Source organism: Hippichthys cyanospilos, chromosome 17 (genome assembly GCF_059441005.1).
Source record: "Hippichthys cyanospilos isolate Australia breed blue-spotted pipefish chromosome 17, RoL_Hcya_1.0, whole genome shotgun sequence".
NCBI lineage: Eukaryota > Metazoa > Chordata > Actinopteri > Syngnathiformes > Syngnathidae > Hippichthys > Hippichthys cyanospilos.
Window position 1 is genome coordinate 8,837,475 of NC_142385.1, and position 23,311 is coordinate 8,860,785.

General features: G+C 40.4%; 2 protein-coding genes across 3 annotated transcripts; both read left to right on the plus strand.

Moving 5' to 3' along the window:
• The first annotated feature begins 10,911 nt into the window (after positions 1–10,911).
• On the plus strand, positions 10,912–16,845 carry stub1 (STIP1 homology and U-Box containing protein 1). 2 transcript variants are annotated; one of them, XM_088439745.1, is made up of 8 exons: positions 10,912–11,034; positions 11,639–11,870; positions 13,442–13,640; positions 13,715–13,880; positions 13,963–14,038; positions 14,120–14,176; positions 14,573–14,689; positions 15,546–16,845. In XM_088439745.1, the coding sequence occupies exons 2-8, from the start codon at positions 11,757–11,759 to the stop codon at positions 15,669–15,671; spliced, it is 855 nt and encodes a 284-aa protein (XP_088295871.1). In that variant the 5' UTR covers positions 10,912–11,034; positions 11,639–11,756; the 3' UTR covers positions 15,672–16,845. The 2 variants fall into 2 exon arrangements, with proteins under 2 accessions (XP_088295871.1, XP_088295872.1); XM_088439746.1 differs by lacking the exon at positions 10,912–11,034 and adding an exon at positions 11,348–11,497.
• A 2,025-nt stretch (positions 16,846–18,870) lies between these two features.
• crp1 (C-reactive protein 1) lies at positions 18,871–21,710 on the plus strand. Its single transcript, XM_088439812.1, has 3 exons — positions 18,871–18,955; positions 19,031–19,097; positions 20,608–21,710. Exons 1-3 carry the CDS (start codon positions 18,953–18,955, stop codon positions 21,216–21,218), a joined length of 681 nt encoding a protein of 226 aa, XP_088295938.1. The 5' UTR covers positions 18,871–18,952; the 3' UTR covers positions 21,219–21,710.
• The last annotated feature ends 1,601 nt before the right edge of the window (positions 21,711–23,311 follow it).

A 23,311-nucleotide genomic window follows, 5' to 3' on the forward strand; every position in this document is an offset into this window, starting at 1 on the left:
CAGCACACACATTTTCTTACATTTCTCTCTTTTTATACACTTTTAAGTTCAAACAGTGGAAATTAGGCTATTATCGAAATAGCGTTATAGTGAGGGAAAACTGTATATAAGTTGTATATGATTTTTTCTACCAGTAACCCTATGTTAATCCTATGCTTTAGTAATATAATGATCTGAACGTCAAAATATTCAATAAGCAATATAATTAAACTATGTATATGTGCATCAGTCAACTTATATTGTTATTTTAGTGATGTTATCCGTTTGTTTCATTCTATAAAGGCTTCCATTTCCTCTCCCGATCAATATTACTGCATTATGAAATAAACTCTAATAAAGGCAGCTTCTAAGGCAAACTAAAAAGTAAGCAAAAAAAAAAACGTTTTTCACGCTTGTTTTGCTGACATGAACTCATTTGATTGGAGGCGAATCTCACCCTTGCTCACTCAAAGTTCAACAAACTGCAAAAAGCCCAAAAGAATGCACACTAGTTTTTCCTCCTTTTGTTGCTCGACTATTCTTCATGGCCTCCTCCTCCTCCTCCTCCTCCTCCTTTTCGCAATTGAGTGTGGTCGACGAAGGTCATCCCAGGCTGCTCACAATGTAATTAGCCTTCCTGCACACACACAAACAGACTTGAAACTCAACTTTAAGACCCCCTCCTTCAACAAAGCCCCCGCACAGACAATGGACACATGCCAATGCGCTGACCTATCAGGGGCCATCGGCCACATAATTCACAATTACATCTCACGCATACTGAAACACGCTCTCATACACCACTGGAATGCTGTCACTTAGAAAACACGTGAATATCCGCTCGTCCGCTCGCGATGGAAATTCTCTCGCGAGCTACGAAAACACTTTGATGTGTTTTTGTATGAGAGCATTTCAGTATTAAGTGTTAAGAGCATTTTAACATCTCGAATGAAAAATTGTCAGTAGCGAGTTGTTTGTGCGAGTATTTCAGTAGTGTGTAAGAGCCTTTCAGTAATGTCAACAGAAAAATGTCATTAGTGTTTGCGATGGCATTTCATTTGTGTGTCTTAGAGGATTTCGATAGCGTATTTCATTGGCATATGGGAGTTTCAGTAGTATGTGAGCAAAAGTATTTTCGATAGCTTGCTTGAGCTTTGTGAAGAAAAAAATGTCACTAGCGTCTGTGATGGCATTTCATTTGTGTGTCTGAGAGTACTGTATTTCAACTGCATATGTGAAGAAAAAAATATTTCAGTAGTGTATGGAAGTTTCAATAGTATGTGAGCAAAAGTATTTTCGATAGCTTGCTTGAGCTTTGTGAAGAGAAAAATGTCACTAGTGTCTGTGATGGCATTTCATTTGTGTGTCTGAGAGTACTGTATTTCAACTGCATATGTGAAGAAAAAAATATTTCAGTAGTGTATGGAAGTTTCAATAGTACGTGAGCAGAAGTATTTTCACTTGTTTGCGTGAGCATTTTCAGCATTGTGTATATGGGTGTGACCGAAAATCAGTTTGTGAGAGAAAATCGGTAAAACATGTTTCAAAAGTGTAAATTTGTTGTGTCTTTTAGTGTGTGAGAGTTTTTCAGTAGTGTGTTTGCAAAAAAAGAAAAAAAATAGTAGGATTGCATTACATTTGTGGGTGTTGGTGATATCAGTAGTGTTTATGAAGGTGGAAAATTCAATGGTGTGTTGATAGAATGCTTTTGTAGTGTGTTTGACAGCATTTCAGTTGTGTGTGTGTAATCCAGAACTTTATCCCTGACAGCCCATCAGTAACCTTTGACTGCATCCCAATCTTTCGCCCTTGTAACATTTACACACAGCCAGGTCACATTTCACGCGGCAAAAATTGATAAAGAGCTCAACAGCTGCTCAATCTCAGCATCTTTCTGTGAAGAATGCGGACGGCGGTCGGCGTGACGCTCGCCCGTCGTCCCTCCGGATTGAATTTCGTCACAGAAACTTCATAAAATTATACAACTCCAATGCTGTGAAATTTGCAACCAAAGATGTGTGTGTGTGTGTGTGTGTGTGTGTGTGTGTGTGTGTGTGATTCACTTATTGATTTAATACAGTGTTCTCTCAATCACAATTGAGGGGATTACATAAAATAAATACCCATAATAAGTGAAACGCACATAGTAGAGGTTGATAGTTTTCATTTATTATACTTTTTTTAATTATGAATGCTTTTTTTAATCATAGTTTTTCATTAGTTTTCCAGTGTATTTTTTATCTTTTATTATAGTATTGTGTAATTTTTACTTTTTTTTTCTTACATTGACAGTATAATTTTTTCTGCTTTTTTTATTCATCATAAATGTTTTAATATAGATTTTTTTCCATTCATGGTATTTTTTAAATTTATGTTTACTTCTTTTCTATTTTTTTCATTTGTTATGCTTTAAAACAGTTAACACCCTTGCGCACAGTTTTTAACTGTCTTAGACTGACATGAACATTTTCTCTGGTTTCTCTCATTTAGTTTCACTCTCAAAATTCAAACCTAGCGATGGACAAATGAAGCTTCGTGAAGCACTTGTGATAGTTTTGACTCCTCTAGCATGCTTAGTTAAAAAAAAACAGGAGAAAATGATTACATGTGTTTATTTTTAAACCTGAGGAAGAGTACAAAACAATAACTCAGGTGCTTCATGAAGCTTCATTTTCTCATCACTAATGATTGAAAGTAATAATGTAACAACATAGTAACAACACAATGAAGCTTAATAGTTTTTTTCTGTCTGTTGTGAAGATTTCTACGTGAAAATAAAATAAGAGGATTATGTGCGGCCATAAAGGTCCTCCGGTTGATAATTCACATTTGAATGGACACTGACTGTGAGCGTAATTGCACACCAAACGTGAATGTGAAGCCTCCTTTTTATCTGGTGCTATCTTTCATCAACGCCATTCAGTCTTCTTTGGTGACCCGAACCCCCGTCCCCAAGCTCAGCCCCCCCCAGCCGTAGTCTTTGCTGTTTTACCACCTGAACCTCAAAGTAAAACCAAAACAAAACACAAAAAAAATCACCCCCGGCGGCTCATCATTGTAACTTGTCTTTTTTTCTTATGTGCTGGCAGTGAGACGGCCTTTGTTAAACTGGGGAGCCCTGGAGGGCGCCGCCAAAATTGGGTGACTCCCTGTGAGTAAACCCTGGAAGCCCCCACCTGTCTGCCGCACACACCTCTCTCTTCAGGGGTATCAATTCACCGGTCCCTCAGGGTGCGTTGGTGTTAGGCAACAATCTTCCCATGCTAGCAGGTGGATTTAAAGGCGTGCGGGTATTGACCAGTAGCAATGGACGCATTTGTATCATTTACATTATTGTGAATGAACGCGATAGTATTTTTTCAATTCTGCATGAGTCGAGCATAGAGGATTGGCCCGATTTTGGCCGAGACATTCGTGCATGCACACATGCATGAGTGCATGCACTAACTTGCCTTTGCTTCTTCTCTGCACACACACACACACACACACATGCACATGGTGCGTATTTCAACCTGGTGGATTTCTGGCCTATCTGCACATGTATGCCGGCTAATCAGGGCCTCTTCACCGACAGAAAGCAAAGGGTCACTCGGGGTGAGATGTTTGTGATGGAAATTTGGACGGCAGGCGTAGGAAAACAAAGCTGGTAGACAGGACGTCCCACAGGCGACATAGTTGACACATGACGTAACGCATCTTGGATTTGGGGAGAAATGCGGCGCTAACATGATGAAACAAATTAAGCTAATCATAATAATGAGAGAATAATTCTAATCGGGGTTTTATTTAGGGTTATTCAAATATTTACCTCATTCACTGCCATTGACGAATACAGACGTCAAAGTTCATTTTCAGCCTCCCCAATCGTGACTCATGTGAAAGCTAAAGTAAATGTTGAATGTAGTCGTTCAGCACCTCAGTTTGGCTTCAGTATTAACAGCATATCCATAGGAAATTGCGTTTTTGACTACAGTTACAATTATTATTATTATTTTGTTGCAATCTTTCTGATAAATAAGCAAAACTCATGTCAAAATAAACAGAGAATATTATTGCAGTTTCTGAGGGGGGAAAATCACAAGGTTTATTAGTGAGCAAGATTACACAAAAAACACATTTCTGAGACTTTTAGATAACTAAATTCATGACCCTTGGGGCAAATTGTCCCAAGATTTTATTACTGTTCCAGAGAACCAACAAACTAAGTATTGTCTTTGTTTAATTGTGAGTGGGTCACCTATCAAAAAACAAACAAACAGGTTTTGACACTTTATGTAAAATGCACACACCTCTGGGTCGTATTGACCCTGTGACATTATTATTGTTGTTGAGAAATGTGCATAAATCATTGGTTAAAATGAATAATATAATATAATATAATAATGAATATGGGTCACAAGATTACTTAGTTAATTAAAATTGACCATTGGGTCAAATTGACCCATGAATTTATTACTATTTACAGAAACAAATGAAACACAAGAGTATAAATTGGCTTTGGTACTTTGTGTGGAGGATTAGGATTTTTTTTAATCCCCTTCACTTCTCATACTGGCTACCATCAAACGGATTCTTTTTTTTTTAACCTTTTGGGTGGTATTTTAGCCAATGTTTGATCTTCACATGCATTTTACATCAAGAGGAATGCATTGGAAAAAAATAAACTCGGGATCTGACATCTCGCACAGATGGTGGCAACGTCACAATTATTTCACAGGGATGTGTCACATCCCTTGGCTAATACTCTGCAAAAATCTCGCGGATGAAAATAACCCAAAATGGTCCAATTTCTGCACTATTGCAGTATTTTGTCCAATCCTTTGATCTTCACACCAAAGGCATGGAACATCAAAGAGAGAGCTTTGAAAGAAGACCCTAGGGAGCTGAAATTTCACCCAGATGGTGACAACATGACAAATTTCCACATGGCTGGACCACATCCCTTGGCTAAAGTTCTGTGAGAATAACGTGGAAGAAAATGAGCCAAAATGGTCAAAATATAACATGAGGGTTAAGTAACATTTTGGTCCTACATTCAAGTGTCTTTTCTACGCATGGCAAGTCCAGTGCCGAGGGTCCGGTTGACCACCGCAATGGATGGCCGAATCCTTCCGGAAACTCCATGCTACAAGGAGGAATCACAGAAGGAATTTTTTAATGGCGCTTCGATTGAGCGGGTCTCAAAGCTTCACCTTTGACCCACCGGCCCCCGCCGATCCCCCCCGTCACCGGCAAATCCCTCAAGCGGGGCAACTCCTCCTCTCCGCCCGGGTTCACTGCTTGTCATTGGTCATTAGTCAAACCCCTGGCGCTGATCTGATTACTGTCCAATTTGGAATCCGCCGACAACGCATTTCCAGGATGAAGACAAGCTGCATTCAGCGTGTTCGCAGCGCAACAAATAAAGCGATTGTTCAGTCGGGGGATGACAATTTGATGACTTGGCGCGAGACGGTCTGAGGGAGGAAATCGGGTTTTGGTTGACTTCAAATGGACACCAATTAGGAAATTTCATCCACCTGACCATGGACACTCTGCCCGTCCATTTGTTGGTCTTTTTCATTACAGTATATTTGCATAGAAAAAGCTCATTATCCAAAGCGACAAAATCCAGTGAGAACATGTCTTGGCATGCTCACGCACACAATTAGCCCCAAGCTCATTATGTATGTTTTTGGCTAGGGGGGTTGGTGACCCTGAGAGCATGACCCAAGGGGACGTTCGGGGAGTTAAGGGGGAGGGGAGGGGGAGCACGGTGCGGTGGTCCAAGGGAAGGAGGCTGGGGGGGTTTACTAACTTGTTGGTGCCCCTGCTGGTTGCGTTCACTGCCCTGAGGATTCCTCATTGATTGTGAAAAAGTTCTGTTCAGGAGTGATGGAATGAGCTCCACCGGAAAGAAAAAGAAATGCCTTTGATGTGAATAATTTCAATGATAAACAACAAAGTCTTTTGTCATTTGGAGCTCCCAATGAACTCATTCATGCCCAAAGACATAATTTTATGCTTTTTTTTTTTCTTTTCCAGAAATTTAATCGCTTGTACGGTACTGGCTATTGGAGTGACTAAGAATGGCTGGTGCTAAAATAATTAAGTACTAAAATAATCAATTAGTTTAGGTAATTAAGAACTAAAGTTATTGATAACTTTATACTTTATACATACAGCAGAATTTTGAGAGTAAAGTCTGAATTCTGACGTTATTCTTTGAATTTTTATTTAAATAAAGTGAAAATTCGGAGAATAAAACTAAAATTCTCAAAATAAAATGGGGATTTGAATTTTAAATTCAGACTTCTGAGAATAAAGTCAGAAGTCTTTGACTTTAATCTCTGGATCCTGAGAATAAAGTGAGACTTTATGGCTTTAACGTCAGAATTCTTAAAATTAAGTCTGAATTCTGACTGTCAAGTCAAAATTCTTTGACTTTAAACTCATAATGATGACACTAAAGTGAGGTATCTGATTTTACAAACTAGTCAAAATTCTGAGAATGAACTAAGATTTCTGACTATTTTCATTCTGACAATGCTCAGAATTCTCATTTTGATAAGTACGTAAATAAAGAATTGTGAGATTTCTGAAAATAGAAAGCAGAATTTTGAGGATAGTCATAATTCTGATTTTCATCTCACTGTGACCTCAAAATTGTCACTGATAAGTGTGTAAATAAAAAAATGATAGTGACAATTCTGTGAATAAGAGAATTTTGAGAATAGTCACAAGTCAGAATTCTGAGAATAAAGTGGGAATTTTAGACTTTAAACTCAAAATTCTGAGACTAAAGTGAGGCTCTAAAGACTTGACTGTCAATTTTAAAGACATTAATGCCAGATTTAAAAAAAAAATGCATAATTGCCCACTATAAAGTAAGATATCTGAGAATAAAGCCAGAATTCTGAAATAAAAGTGAGAATCCTTCCCTCCTTCTTTTCTTCATTGCCACAATCTTCTTTTTTAAATAAAATAAATAAATAAATACAAATAATATCCCTGCAGTTTTCTTCATTGGTGTCGTGGACTTTTCCGCCCACTGAATTGATGATGATGTACAAACTGTTTCAATTGAACCTTTTATTTAGTTGTTATAGCTAACTGTATATGAATGATATTATCATAGATACTTTCAATGAAAAAAAACAAACACATTTAAAACAAATTGTGGGGTGAATTTTTGCGGCGCTGAGTGAGTGATGCCATGTTGTCTTTCCCTCCTTATGCTCAGCAGAAATCAAACGCCTGAGGTTTGATTTCCCTCCAAAAGTGTTCCCCCATTGTGGACGCGTCGCCCCTCCTCCACCGCCTGCCACTCAAGTCACAACAGCAGCCGACGCACATCAATCCACGCTGTGTGGGTGGATGTTTTGCGTGTGTGTGTGTGTGTGTGTGTGTGTTGACCCCCTGGAGGGCATGGAGGCTTTTTCTACAAACAAAGCGGCTTTTTCAAAACAAACTTTTCAGACGGAAGTCATTGTGTGTTTTCACAGGTTCTGTGCAAGCCAGTCAGGTGGCTTGCTGGAAAGGAGATACAAATCATCCTGGAGGAGGAAGGTGTGACTTAATCGGGCTCGCAGAAGTGTGAAGATGACCTTTGACCCGATGGGTATTTCTGGTTTTTGCGAGGGCTTTGGCGTCAGGATATCCCTCGTTTGGCTCTTGACCTTCATGCTCGACTTTCGGCTACCGGGGGCTCGGGCCTAAGGCTCGCTGGGTTTTGGCTGCATGCACGGATGCGTTTGAAATTCTGCTGGGTAAGGTTTGGAGTTGGGCTTTCAAGCGAGGGTTGCTCTTTTAAACGATGCTTAAGAATGTACCGTATTTTGCCGACTATAAGCCGCGGCTTTTTCCTCATGTTTTGAGCCCTGCGGCTTATAGTCCAGTGCGGCTTATCTGTATTTTTTTTTGTATGTTTGTTTGTTTTATTTTTTGTTTGCTTTGTTTTGCTTTTTTGGTTTTCTTTTGCTGGCCACCAGCAAGCAAATGTGTGTAGCTATCTGCTTCGAGGTGTCAATTTATGGAACAACTATCAAATAGAACTGAAAAGATGTGAACCAATGGCTGTGCTCAAAAAGAGTTAAAACAATATATTATTACAAATATATATATATATATATATATATATATATATATATATATATATATATATATATATATATATATATATATATATATATATATATATATATATATATATATATGTATATATATAAAATTTGGGGTAAATTTTATATACAGTACACGTATATGTGATTTTATATATGTATTTATGATTGTATATGAATGATGTCAAATGTGTTATTATGTTAAAATAAACTATCAAACAAAGGGAGGCAAAAAAAGATGCTATTGAAGTAATGATTTCAATTCTGAACTGCTATTTACCTAACATATCCATCAATCCATCCTTCCATCCATTTTTTAAAAATATGTTGGGACTAAACTGCAGGCATGTTCAGTCTGATGTTGGCAGAAAATGACCAAAAAATTAAATTACTATAAAAATTCTAAACTTCATCTACCATCTTTTTGCATTAAAATCTGTGGCTTATAGTCCAGTGCGGTTTATCCGTGAGGAAAATCAATTTTTTGCTCATATTTTACTGCTGCATCTTATATGCCAGTGCGCCTTATAGTCCGGAAAATGCGGTCTATTTTCATTTCACGACCATTTTAAGTGTTTTAGGGCATGTGCGATTACAGGTAATGGGCCCATAGCAGCCATATTTCAAGGTATCTGGTACCCGGGAAGGATTAACAAAATAATTCAATGTCCTGTATGTATTTCCCTGCTTTTAAAATAAACACTTTGCCCCGCTATTTAGGCGGCCGTCAAAATGAACTAACTCCTTAGTGGAAAACGGTGCTTTCAATGAATGACTTGGACTGACAGAAGGAGGCCAGAGGTGATGGTGATGATGTCATGTGGAGAGCAAGGACAACATCTGCGGCTTTTAGTCTCTCATCATGTTGATCCTTGTTTGACTTCCTGTGCACTCTGCCGGCTCGGCTCCTGGATGTCAAATGACTCGCATGTGATCTTCTGAAATATTACCAGTGGTAAGAAAACAGAAACTACTCAAATTGTAGTATTGCATTTGTGCCTCCATACCAACTTTTGCTTGTATGCAAATGTACTCTCCGGTTATGCAAAGAGGTGGTAAATTTTGTGAGCAGGTGTTGAACATTTGCATTTTTTGACACGTCATTTGATAGGCAAAATAGACGACAATGTGTGGCTCGTGTTATGGCTAAAACAATGGCGGAGGTTAATTAGCTGAACCTTGCGCACATTCGCAACAATTACTAACTGTTTCCTCGTCTTGCATCATTATTCGACGCTGGCGTTCATCCTGAATTCAAGCACTTCTGCAATGAGTCTATGAGCCTTTTTCCCTCGTCAAAATGAGCAAACCCACCCAACAAAGAGTCGGCCATACCGATGAATGCCGCTTTTGTTTTCATCATTTGAACCTGAGCCCCCCCCACACCACCCTGAGTGTGTTCAGTCGTTTTGGCTTGTCAGGCGCTTTTTTTTTTTTTTTTGGCGACGATAGAAAACGGGAAAGCGAGCACGGCTTGGATGGAGAGAATCAATCAGGAAGCGGCTGCTTTTCAGCTGTGCCAGAGGAGCGGGGCAACTTCCTCATCCCGTTGCCAAGGTGACGTGAAGCTCAGCCAGCTGGTGCAGCGGGCAGAGGCTTTGAATGGAGTGCAAAAGCAACGGCGGTTGAGACACAATGACGGACAGTTTAAATGTAAACACTTGAAACAGTATAGAGAAACTGTTGTTTCTGTAAATGCTAACCCCCTACTAATCATTTCTGTTTATATAGGCTCACCGGTAATGATAACTATCTCTGTAGATTTTTTGCAATTTTTCTGACTAGGTACCATAAAGCAACATGCAATATCTTCTGTTTAATTCTTGTTTCGATTATTAGCTTGTACCCAAACATTTAGCACCATTGTGCTTGTAGTGTTTAGGTGGGTGTTCTTTGGCATCTCTTGGTAAACACAGCTGGGACCCCCCCTTTGCACCCTTTACACCACTCGTTTATTTCTCAGCATGTTTGCTTTAAGGATGTGCACTAATCTTCATGCAAGCCTGGGATGAAAGTGACAATCACGAGCTTGCTAATTCACCCGAGGTTAAATGGGAATATTCTTTGTATAATAAAGGCCCAAAGAGGTCACAGGGGGTCACCTATGGATTTATCAGTGTGAGCTGTATTTTCTCTGTGGGTGGGATGTTACTGACGTTAAAATATTCTATTTAAAACGGAGGAGTTTCTTGTTAGACTTGATTCTACTCGAACGTCATTGCATAGCAATTTAAACCTAACTCATGGCCTACTTCGCATCTTTTGGAACTTGGGAGTGGTGCAAAAAGAAAACTCATATATGTTGAAAAGTAGGCTGGAAGTGAGTGTCAAAATTGAACCTCAAAAGTGTGACGCAAACATGCTTTCGTTTTCATGGTTTCACTCGTGCTGCTGAAGCAATGCAACGTGACCAATCGTATACATAAAGTAGCATATGTACAATGACAATAAAGGCCAATGATAACGGTTTGCTGCTGCTAAAATGTAATTCTATTCAAGCAAAATTCAGAGAAAGAAACGAGAGTGCATATGGACAGTTTGCGTTGTGGGTATTTTGTTAATTACCTCGAAACTATCTTTTTTCCCCGAATCGTTACTGATTACCAAATATAAATTAACATAAAACGCCCTCTTCTGGTTCTATAGTGTACTGCGCGGTTTTAAAAAATATTATTTTCCATTTTTATCTTTGTAGATTAATTAAAATGCTTCCGTTCAAATAGCATACCCGAATATAAAAAAAATAAAAGATTGGTTTGTGTAATTAATGTAAATTTAAATTTGATTTCGATCCAGGTCAACATAACCAAGTGCCCTCACAGCTTCCGGCGACGTAACAAGTGACGTCAGCATAACAACAACCTGTCATGATAGCTCACAAGGGAGAAATTTAATCCTGCAATATTATAAAACCAAGCTTTTTAAGTCAGTTTGGATGTGAGACGTTCCAGGAAGGGTGAGCACATTAACTACCGCAATTTCACTTGCTAGTTACACGACTGCTTCCGTCGCTATGAAAAACATAAAAAAACTCAAAAGCCCACCTAGCGTTTTCGCTAATTTAGCGTTGTTGATGTTAGCTAGAAGCTAAATGCTAAAGGGCTCTTCAACGGCCTGCTGTTTTGTTTTATATGCTGAACTTTAACCGACTTCGGTAGCGTTAACAGCTCGCTGTTCGCGGTGTCAACGTCAGAAGTTGCTCCTGTAGGCCTATAGAATTGCCACAATAGCAATCGGTATGCTAGGTGGCTAACTAGCGGACGTCAATTACTCAGCGTAAAGTCAACGCTTTGATCAACCGACGCAAGTGGCAACCTTCCTACTTGCATCGTGTGCGAGTTTGAAATCGAGTGGTCTTCGAACAGTAGTTCAAATATTGTAACTTTCTCGCCTTCTTGTTGACACCCGTCTCACGAAGAGTTAAGTCGCCGGGTGCCCTCGCCTCTTTTCTCGCTGTCAAGGAAACAACGAGAAAATCCGCTTGCATGCAAAAAAAACACGCATTGCAGTTGCATTGCGGACCTAGAAAATAACTCGCATGCTTTCTTTGGCTTTGCCAGTGTTGGAGATCCAGGCGAGGACAGGGCCTTTTTGAGCCTGTCTGTTGAGCCAGCCGGAGAGACGGGGAACAGGATTGGGAAGCAGGGCGAGGCGGGCCCCGCGGAGCCGGTGGAGAAGATGGCCGGCAGCCCGGAGAAGAGTTCCACCGCGCAGGAGCTGAAGGAGCAGGGGAACCGCCTGTTCCTCTGCCGCAAGTATCAGGAGGCTGCGACGTGCTACAGCAAGGCCATTGTGAGTAAATGCCCTTGGACTAATGATGGTCAAGTGAAGCTTCGTGAAGCTTTGCAGCCAATTGTACGTGCGTGTTTCAAAGCTTCATGGTGCTTCATTTGCTCAAGGCGCCATCAGTTGGTCCAGAAGCCAAAGAGGTCAACCGTGCTGAGAATTGTATGTCTATTTGATTAAGTAAATGACTTACTGTGTATCTCAATTATATTTTACAAAGCACCCCAGCATAAAGAAAACATTTATCGGCTCTCAGTACAATGCTTGAAAAAATTTCAGGAGCCAGAAATCCACAAAATGTGAGACGACCGGCGATTGCCACTGTGTTTTGCGGCTGTTTTTTACTTGTATTGCAATACAAGCTAAACCACATTACCACTTCCTGAAGCAGTAATGTGGTCCAGGCAGCGAGGCTTTACACGTCATCGTTTCCGAATCTTGCCCAAATGAAGTGCGTCTCCGTACACACGTCATGGAAACGCCCATCCCATTACTCGACACAATTCTCCGAGCTTCGGCACATTTTGTCCCATCGCTAAATTGGACTCCCTCCCATGCTCTCTCGGCTTTTTTAGAGGAACCTGATGCAAAAGTCATTTTGGATTGAGAAATGATGATGTGACAAACATACAAAAGATCCAACATTGGCTTCAGTCTCGACATCCCATCCAATAATGCAGACCGTTGATGACAGGGAACGCTATTTGTTATATTAACAAGCCAGTAGTAGAAATCTTTCAGTGTTTCTGTTAGGGCTGGATGATTAATGGGGGGGGGTACATAGAATCAGAATAATCCAAAATTCAGTGATATTACCAAAATATAAATAAATAAATACATTTTATAATCCATACCACTGCAACAAAGCCAGAAACTAAACACAGCCAGTGGGAGCATATTCTCATGTATATCAATATCATATGTATATCAATTATACAATTAATTATAATGTGAGGCGGTCTTGCCATCTCTGCAAATTGAGCGTATAGCTAGCTGTGTTTAACTACTAATTTAATTAGCCACCTGAACAAAAAGGATATCCCTATTCCCTAATACAAACCTAAGGTATCAAATCATCCTTGCACTCTGGCACAAAATAGAATAAAAATGTGATCATGACACCCGGTTTAATTTTGATCGATAAATAAATCAGGAATAAAAATAATAATTACTGATTTTAAACATTATTATTAGCAATGGGCGTGCTTGTACCAGGCTTTATTTCAAGGTATGTGTATGATAGGCGGCTCTCTTGGAATAATTTTACAATCGCAATCGGAAAAAGAAAAATTAGAATACTAGAAAATTTCCATGAATATAGTGATATTTTGAGGGGAAAATGCTGTATTTGAATACTGTACATATGTATTTGTTTAAAATGGTATCATTGTTTTATGGGGGGATACTTTTGTGTCGCAAGTATTATTAGTACCGGTACTCTGCATCCGTAAGAATTCATACTGGTATCGGCCCTGAAAAAAGTAGTATTGAACATCCCTAGGCAATATTTCCAAGTATTTATACAGGACCAACCATTGTGTATCAAAGGCGCATCAGTGTGTCGTCTCGCCCTCCAGAACCGTAACCCCTCCGTGGCAGTGTACTACACCAACCGGGCCCTGTGCCACGTGAAGCTGCAGCAGCACGACAAGGCCCTGGCCGACTGCAAGCACGCCCTGGAGCTGGACACTCAGTCGGTCAAAGCCCACTTCTTCCTGGGCCAGTGTCACCTGGAGCTGGAGAACTACGACGAAGCCATCGGGAACCTGCAGAAAGGTGGCCGCAAAATTCAAACAATGCATCCAAATATCCTATTGCATTCTTAAATGTGCTGTTTCTGTTTTGCGCAGCTTACAATCTGGCAAAGGAACAGAGGCTGAATTTCGGCGACGATATCCCCGGCGCTTTACGCATCGCCAAGAAGAAGCGTTGGAACAGCATTGAGGAGAAGCGCATCAACCAGGAGAACGAGCTGCACGCCTACTTGAGCAAACTCATACTTGCAGAGAAGGAACGGTGAGCAGCTGGTTTTTTTTTGTTTTGTTTTGTTTTTTAATCCCTGAACAGATGACTAATGTACTGTCATGTTATACCACAGACAACTTGAAGACTACAAAGAAAAGCAAGATGACGATCACATTGGTGGCGATGTGGCCAAGATTGCATCTAAACACGTATGTTAATACATTTTGATGACCACAATTTTGTCTCTCCTTTACATTTCCATAACTTTTTTTTTAATGCTACCCAATTAGGACAAGTACTTAATGGACATGGACGAGCTGTTTTCTCAAGTGGACGAAAAGAGAAAAGTGAGTAACATCTGCATCGCAATGACAAGCAATCCTTTATTCTGTATAAATGCTAAAAATGAATGTGACAATTTGGATTTCAAATGTAGGATATTATTGAAGAGAGGAAAACTCAAGCAAAAAAAAAAAAATACTGATTCCTCTAGTACTTTTGATTTAGCAGTAAATGAACACTTAATGTACCACGAGGTTTTACAATCACTGCCGAGTTTGGATTTTAACCGCTTTCATACTGGATTGTACTGAGACATTCACAAGATCGTGTGTGTGTGTTGGCTGTATTTTTATTTCGTTAGCTATTTATTTTTTTACATTTCAGGCAATATTGCCGCGTGTACGTTTCTCAGCATTTTCCAACGGACATGAGACAAATGAGTAACCCTCCTCTCCCAACAGAAACGGGAGATTCCGGATTATCTTTGCGGCAAGATCAGTTTTGAGCTGATGAGGGAACCATGCATCACACCAAGCGGGATCACCTACGATCGCAAAGACATTGAAGAGCATCTACAGGTACAACATTTTGTTCAGTTGTAAGAGGAATGATCGCAGGACCAAATGTCAAGTGAACAACTCAAAATAGCTTTCCAATCAAATTTGGAAACCCACCAACAAATGTTTAATATTACATTGAGTAGTAACTTCATTTTTATGAGCTTCTTAGCTTGGACTGGTCAATGGCCTAATCAAAAAAGTTCTGAATCAGTACATACCAGTGTGAATTCAATTTACATTAATTTTCTTGGATTTTTTTTTTCATGTTGTATGTTAACAAACCTGACAAAAGCTACAAATACACTCTCCAGTGTATGATTCAGATCTTTAAATGACATGTCAGATTTGTAGTCATTTTGTAAAAATGACTGCCAGAATTTCATTGCAACGTCGCTCCACCGAATGAAACAGAACCAAATCGTTTCACTTTAAAATATACCGTCTTTGAATGGTATTGTCCCCCCATGTATCGCGATACATATCATGATTTTCTTGGATAGCTCCTTAAAGACTGATCATTCGGTTGGTTCTGAAAGGGAGGAAAAAAAGCCAAAATATTACAGGAAGTAATGATTCAAACTAAACCCATTCGCTACAATTGGCGGCTTTAGATGTCAATCGTCCATTTTTATAGATTTAAAATGGAAAAAAAAAAGACTGGGCTGATTGTGAATAAGTCGTAGGGAAAAAACAAGAATCGAACTTTAAATCAAACCGCCGGTGCAAAAAGCGTCACGCAGGTCTCATATGTCCCCTTTGGAGATTCTCTTCAACTGCACGTTCCAACGGCGGACCAAAGTAGAGTAGAACTTAAAAGTGATGAGTACGGGTGGTTTCCTGCCAATTTCATCATCCCCGTTTCAACCCCCTTCAGCGAGTGGGCCATTTCGACCCGGTCACTCGGAGCCCCCTGACCCAGGACCAGCTGATCCCCAACCTGGCCATGAAGGAAGTCATTGATGCCTTTATCCAGGACAACGGATGGGTGGAGGACTACTAGCTGGATCGCGTCTCCCTTTTGCCCATCTGAAAATTCTACACCAGACTGTGGAGAAGATGTCGCGCTTTGCCTGGATTTGAACTGTCACTCTCTGGACTAGCGCAGGGGGAGCTGAGGCGGACCTTGTAGCCCGTCCGGTTTTCTTTGCTTCCTAAATTTGTGAGGCTGTGCGTTTGCGGCCTGCTACTTCGTTAGCATCTTTCGTTTTTCTTTCCTCAGTGTGGGGCCACTCTCTCAGGTCTCACTTATCCCCTCCGCTCCCATCAGTTTCAATCTCGAGTGCCACGATCCCAGCCAAGCGTCAAAAATATGTTCCCGTGTTCATCGCATGACTGCCAAAAGAAAGCGAATCACAATTCTTTTCGGTAACTATGCCAAAAAAAAAAAAAAAAAACACGTGCGACCACTTTGTATGCAAGTTTACAAAAAATATGTTTAAAGTGTCTGTGTTTTCAGTTGTCAGCTCCACCTCTAGGTGGCACTACAATCCCTCACCTGCAGCTGTGTGCGTTGACTTTTATTCAATAGCCATCCCAAGGACTATATACTAGTATGCTCTTTGTTCTCATCAGTCGGACTATTTAGCACACAAATACATACTGAATTTGAAAATGGCTTTTTAGTCATTCAAGCATTTATTGAAATCCCCCCCGAGGTTCATGTGCTAGTAACTCTTTCGTAGGACCCTTTTGGCATACTAGTAGTAGACCAGTACACGTTACTAGTAAAGTGAACTTTGCACTAGTAAATAGCTACACGCTCCAAGATGTCAACAAGTAGATTTATTTTTGTTTCCACCCCCCCATAGTAATATGTAGTTTTCCCTTTTTTATGCTCTTGTTGTCCTAGTAGAGCCAACTAGTACATGGACCTTAAAAGCATATGAAAGATTAAGTTCTTCAGCAGCTTGCCATTAAGTCATTTGAGCATTTATCAGATCCATGTTGTGCACTAGTTGCTTACTGCACACACTTGTCAAAACCGTTTTGCCTCACTAGTAATATGTAGTTGTCCCACAAATATGTCAAAGTTGTCCTATTTAGGACAAAAAGCGTACTACTACATTTTTTTGGGCAGGGAACTCAGTTTCATTTATAATTCACCACATAGGGTACCGGATAAATACTTTATGGTAAGCTGTGTGAGTGTTTTGTAAATATCCTACTAGTGTGGTTTTTTTGGGGGGGTGGGGTGGGGGGGGGGGGGGGGGGGGGGTATACTAGTGCACGGACCTAAAGCTGGGTATCAAGACTTGCCATCTGCACAAAGACAACGAGATGAGACATATGCATGATTTCTTTGTTCTGCATTGAGCTGAAAATCGAACTCGGTCACTGCCATTGACGGCTTTAGACGTCAGAGGCATTTTTACTTGGCTGGCAGTGAATATGTGTAGAATCAACAATTGATGTTTGTTTTGATGTGGCTGGCAGTGAATGCGAATGGGAATAAAATAGGACACTCTTAAAATAAAGTGACCTCAACGTGGAAAATGAAGGCAAAAGTTTGCTGGATTAAAAAAAAAAAACCTTCACATTGCTGAATATTACTTCATAATGTGTGAATCAGCTGATGGAGGGTGTCAAATAAACATGCTTTCAATTGCATTGTGTGTTTGACGGCCACCTCTTCACATAAACGCGATTTTTTTTTTTTTCGGACTCTGCGTCTCCATGCTGACTTGCAAAAACAATCATCAGTCGGGAGGGGACCTTTAAAAATTGACTGTCATCCTCCCACTTGTTTTAAATGCTGGAAACACATCATTTATCACGCATACCTCTGTTTTCCCAGCCTTCCTGGTAAACAGCGCTTTGAGTTGACTCATCATTTAATTGAGCGGTTTACGTCAGAGTCCCGAAAAGTGTAAATAATTAGCTTGTCACAATATGCTTCTTCGTTTTCTCTGTTTTTCCTCTCCGTCTTTCAGCTTGTATTAAATGTAGATATGTTGATATCATGAAGGCCCAGTTTCTATTTTTTTTTTTTTCTCTGTTGTGGTATTGGACACTGACGTATCATTTAAGAGACATTCACCATGTTACATGCCAACTCTTACTGCGCATCGATATTGTATTTTTGGTATGACTTAAATTCGGAAAGTGAGCGGTTACGAATCGATAGCCATGCGACAAAATGACATGAATCTGTGAATAAATGCCAGGTAATTCAAATATCTGTGTACTCAGTAATTATTTGTTCCCTTTCGTATGGATTTGGGGTTGAAGGTCCTGAATTTATATCTTGCTTCTGAATTATTATATATTGTTATTGAGAATTAAAGTGTTGCACTAAAATGGCTTCATTTATGTGAAGAAACGTAAACAGGATTAGTGACAAGTTTGAGGTTTCAGCCTATTAGCGTAGCCTAGCATGACGGCTAAATACCAACTCACATTAATTACACTGAACAGGAATAGAGTTTAAAAAAAGTTGATTTTTGTAAATTTAAGCGTAAAAGAAAGTGAACAACCTTGTGTTTTTTATATATGGGTTTAGTGGCTACTGGCTAGTTGAGGTTAATTTGAAGTTGACTCCTATTAGCTTAGCCTAGCTTGAAGACTAGTTAGCTAGTTCATTCAACCATTGAAACCTGCATAAAACTTAAAGAACATGTAATAAAAAAAATGGTGGATATGGGCAAAAGATAACTTCCCAATTTAACTGACAGAATTTTTCAGCTAAAGTACAGCAACATAACAGTGATGCTATATGCGTTATAGTTGGGACTTTGATATTAAAAGGCAATACTGCAAAAAAATAACTATCATATATGTTTACTCAGAAATGAAGATGTTGAGTGATTTCTCTTAAAGTGTGAAATTAAACAGCCAAATCCATCTTTGATCATTTAAGCAAGTGAGCTGATTTTGAAATGTATGGTTTCAAACCAAAACATCCACCACGGTAAGCAGAGCTGCAGTTTGAGGTTTCATCCTTTTAGGCTCGCCTAGCATGACGCAATTAGACGCACGCCTAAAACCAACCACACAAAAAAATGGCCCCAATATGGCCATATTTGTGGTTATATGTTTGCTTTGTATATGTTGGCTTTGGGCTATTGAAGTGATTTTTAGCATGTTTCATACACCCAAGTTGAAAAGGGCCCCCAGTTGAAAAGGGTTGGACGCCCCTGTTTCAAAACAAGGCCCGTTAGTGTGTATCAGTCCCTCAGCAAGCCCATTGTCTTTGCTGACATCACGGCTGGTACAAGGAGGGCAGAGGACACAAGTGAGCATAAATTACTTTGACTAACAGAAAGACGACAACAAAACGGCATCATGGTAAGCAAGCATATTTTTCAACAGGATTTTTTCCATCTTGTGACTTCTGCACTTACCGCTGGTGTGTGTTTGCAGAATATCCGTATGTTAGCCGTACTTCTATTTGGTGTGTTTGCTTTGGCCCGTTCCTCAACCAGGCAAGGTAATGATAATAATTCTAGGTTTCATATACACTATGTGACTTGCCTAATACCGACAAATGACTAGACTGAGACTGAGTGACTAATTATAACTAAGTATGTTTGCGGTTAGGGGATAATTCCATAGTTTAGTGCATGTTTAGTGGTGATAATTGAATGGGATTTATTGGAGAAGCTCAGAGAAATTTTCTTAGAAGAACTAAAGCAAAGATGCTGAAAATGTACTTAGGGGCAACAGTTAACAGTCCAATATATGCAATACACAATTAGACATTTTTTGTGTGTATAACGTGCTCGTGGTAAGGAAAATGAATGTGAGTTTCTGTTTGTTTGTCAGCGCCTTTCTATAGCTTGGCTAGCATGAAATAAGTACCAAAAATGCTCAATTAGCTATAACAAACACTGCATGTTTTTGTTTGAGTTTGTTAGCATCTTTCGCTTCTTTTTCTAGCATGAACTGAGTAATACAAAGGCTACATTAGCTAAAACAAATGTTGCATGTTTTTGTTTGTGTTTGTTAGCATCTTTCCTTACGCGTGCTAGCGAGTCCCAAAAAGTCTGAATTAGTTAGTTTGAGATCGTTAGTGTCTTTCCATAGCTTTGCTAGTATGAAATGAGTAGCAAAACGGCTAGATTATTTCGAAACATAATGTTGCATGTTTTGTTTTTTGTTTTTTTATAGCGCCGTTGCACAGCTTTGCTTATCTGATACGAGTTAGGAAAATACTAAATCAGCTAAAACAAATTTTGCATGTTTTTGTTTGATTTTGTTAGTGCCTTTTATTTACTTACGTAAATGAACTGTGTAACAAAAATGCTAAATTAGCTAAAGCTAACAACAGAAAAATTCCACTTTTTATTATTTTTTTTCAAATTTTTTTATACAATTTAAAAAAAATCCTCTGGATTGGTAATACAGCAGTGCCTTGAGATACAGGTGGTGCAGCTTTAGGGTTTTTCAAGATTTTAAAAAAAAAATTTTGCCTTGATTTTCAAGTAAAAATTTTAGATAAGTGTTCTTTGTGGGATAGGTTCGACTTGAACTCCAAGTTCTTTGTCAAACAGCGATTTTCACATTTTTGCTAGCTAAATGCTAACAAAACGGGAAATGTCAGTCAAGCTAGCAAAAAGTCCTAATACACCTTAAGCAACACAAATTTAATCTTGAAAAAAAAGTCAACCCAATTGGGTCACTCTAAAAATAGGTCGAGTAAAAATATCTGCCTTGAAGCTCTCCCGTAACTCTGTTTGCGCCACCGTTTTCTACACAAAGTTTTCCCACAAATGTACACAATGTTGCAATGGCGGCAAAGGGAGACAGCCCACCCCCCAAATCCTGCAGATTTCACAAGTTAGGAATCATTTTCCGACTCGCAACGCAATACAAAAATACTCCCAAGCATATATTGTTTATCCTCTGCGAAGAGTGACTAATATTACCGCAGCATTGGAAAGAGACACTTTTTGTAACCCGAACAATTTGCTCTCGTTCAATTGTCCCATTTGCTCCAGTGGGTCTCGCCAGCAAAGTCCTGGTCTTCCCTTACGAGACGGATTTCAGCTACGTGACTCTGATGCCCCTGAAGGAAATGGCGCTCAAAGCCTTCACGCTGTGCATGCGCGTGGCCACCGAGCTGCCCGAAGAGCGCCAGATCATTTTGTTCGCCTACCGCACGGCCGACTACGACGAGCTTAACGTGTGGCGCGAGAAGGACGGGCGCGTGTCCTTTTACATGAGCGGGGACGGCGTTTTCTTCTCCCTCCCCCCGCTGGGCACCTTTCGCACCAGCCTCTGCCTGACTTGGGAATCCGCCGGCGGGCTCACGGCGTTTTGGGTGGACGGCAGGCGCAGCACCTACCAGGTGTACAAACCCGGACACGGCATCCGTCCCGAAGGCACCGTCCTCCTGGGGCAGGACCCCGACAAACATCTCGGGGGTTTGGAGGCCCTGCAAAGCTTCGTGGGGGAGGTGACCGATGTGAATATGTGGGACTACGTCCTCTCCAGGAGCATGATCCAAGCCTGGCATTACGGCCACAAGGTCCCCAAAGGCAACATCTTTGATTGGGCCGCCGTCGATTATGAGCTCAACGGCAACGTCATGGTGGTGGACGATGACTGACTGGCCGTGGAGTCCCATGGGGGGGAGCGGGACATCTGGCCGGGAGCGCCTCTCGTTTGTGTTGTCGCGCTACTAATATTTCGCCTTGCTTTCAATTAGGCTTCAACACCCCCCCCCACCAGACCCAACCCATTCGTTTGCGTCCCCTGTAGTGGACATTAGTTTTTGGTCCTTACTTTTTGACTCATTCGAGCTACCCGACTAAGTCCTGGTGCGCTCAGCTGAGGACATCCTGGCCTTTCAGTTAATGTCTCATGTGTTTGGATGGGATGTAATGAAGAAAAAAAACGGATCTTAACGCTAATTGTCTGACAGCCTGTCAACGGGTTTTTACGTTGACAACTACCATTATCGCTGGTAATTTTTCTCAAAGCATATTTTGCGCATATCTTTTCCATCACAAAGTATCAGATTTAACATTACAACAATCTGAACTAAAACTGACCATGATTGTGTCACTTAAAAAAAAATAATAAAGGGATAGTCCTTCAACGACTTTTGTATTTTGTCAGTATTAACACAATGCTCCACTTGGAAAACAACAATCATCATTTTTGCCCTAACCTTAACCCAAGTCATTTCACCATTAAAAAAAAAAATGTTTGCGCATTTTCTGCTCTGTGTCTTTGTAAAAAAACGTCCTATTTTTGAGTAAGGGATGGAAATCAAACATGCATTTTAACTCATTCAGTGCCAACCGTTTTTAGACTCTCCTCTGTCTTCCATGTGAAAAAAAAATGAGGGAAAACGTATAATTACGTCCCTGGGATTGAATGTCTAGATTCTTAAGACATAAAAAATATGTCGTTGGCATCGACTGAGTTCAAATGTTCTTTTGACTTTTATCGCTGCCCTTTTATAACTGATTTTTAACGTCTATAGTTGTCAATGGCAGAAAATGAGTTAACATCTGATTCATCGGAAAAATAATCAACTGGTGAATCGATTGTTGAAATGAGTAAACTATTTGTTGCATACATTTTTTCTCCCTCTAATTTTTTTTAATCCAAAGTACTTATTAATTTTTCATTTATATATCACATGATAAATAAATGATTTTTGTTCCCACCCGGGATTGCCCTCTGGTGGCTAGTAAACAAAACTGCAGGTGAGCCTTATTGGACTGCAGCAGAAGCCGCAGGTCTCAAATCACGAGAAAAAAATGGCACTTTTCCGTCCGAAGTTTACGGTAATCGGTTAATTGGATTTATTTAGATTTAGGAACATCCCTGATGACTTTCTTGCGTTCCAACCAAATCAGAAGTTGAGACGTGCCACCATCAGGGCACGTTACACGTAACTATGAGAAATGAAATGCCTCCCGAAGACTCCGCTCAGGGTCAGATGTTCTCCATCCAAGTGTAATTCTCCATTTGCGCTCCTTGCACTCATTATCCCGGCCTGCGCCGAGGCATCGTGACCTCCTTGCAGAGACCGCGGAGAAGTTTCTGGCGCGCGGCCTAGGCTCCCTCCAGGGCGGGAAAGTGCCGTGTTCCCAGCGTGTGTGTGTGTGCGTGCGCTCGTATGCGCATGTGCCGTGGGCGCCGTAGCTGCTGCTAAATAAGGAGAAGGCAGGGCCGATGAGTTGTGACTGCGGGTCAGCAGCCAAATGTTCCACCTTCCTGGATGTTGCAATGCATCAATCGCGATGCCCACTCACTGTGTGCTAACACCTTTGTGGACCATCTGGTGGACCGGGCCTGGCATCTCCGCACACGCACACGCCCGCCTTAAAACATTTCCGCCCCAAAAGGGATGCTAATTCCTCATACGTATACAGGAACTCAAGCTCGTCGTCGTATGCTGATAAGTTCTTGTTAAATTGCGTTTGTTTCTGCCGCTAGAAACGGCTATTTACAGCCACTGTGTCCACTGTAGTGGACATTTGTTTTCAGTCAATATCTTTTGATTCATCGGAGCTATCCGAATGAGTCCTGCTGTCCTCAGGAGAGGACATCCTACGTTGAGTTTTTATGACTTTAGTCATCTAAAGTAATCAATTCTTGGGGCACTTTAGTAACGAAACTGATCGACTAAGTTAGCGCTTAACAATTCATTCCTTTGGTATTTGCGCAAAGTAATTGATTACTAAT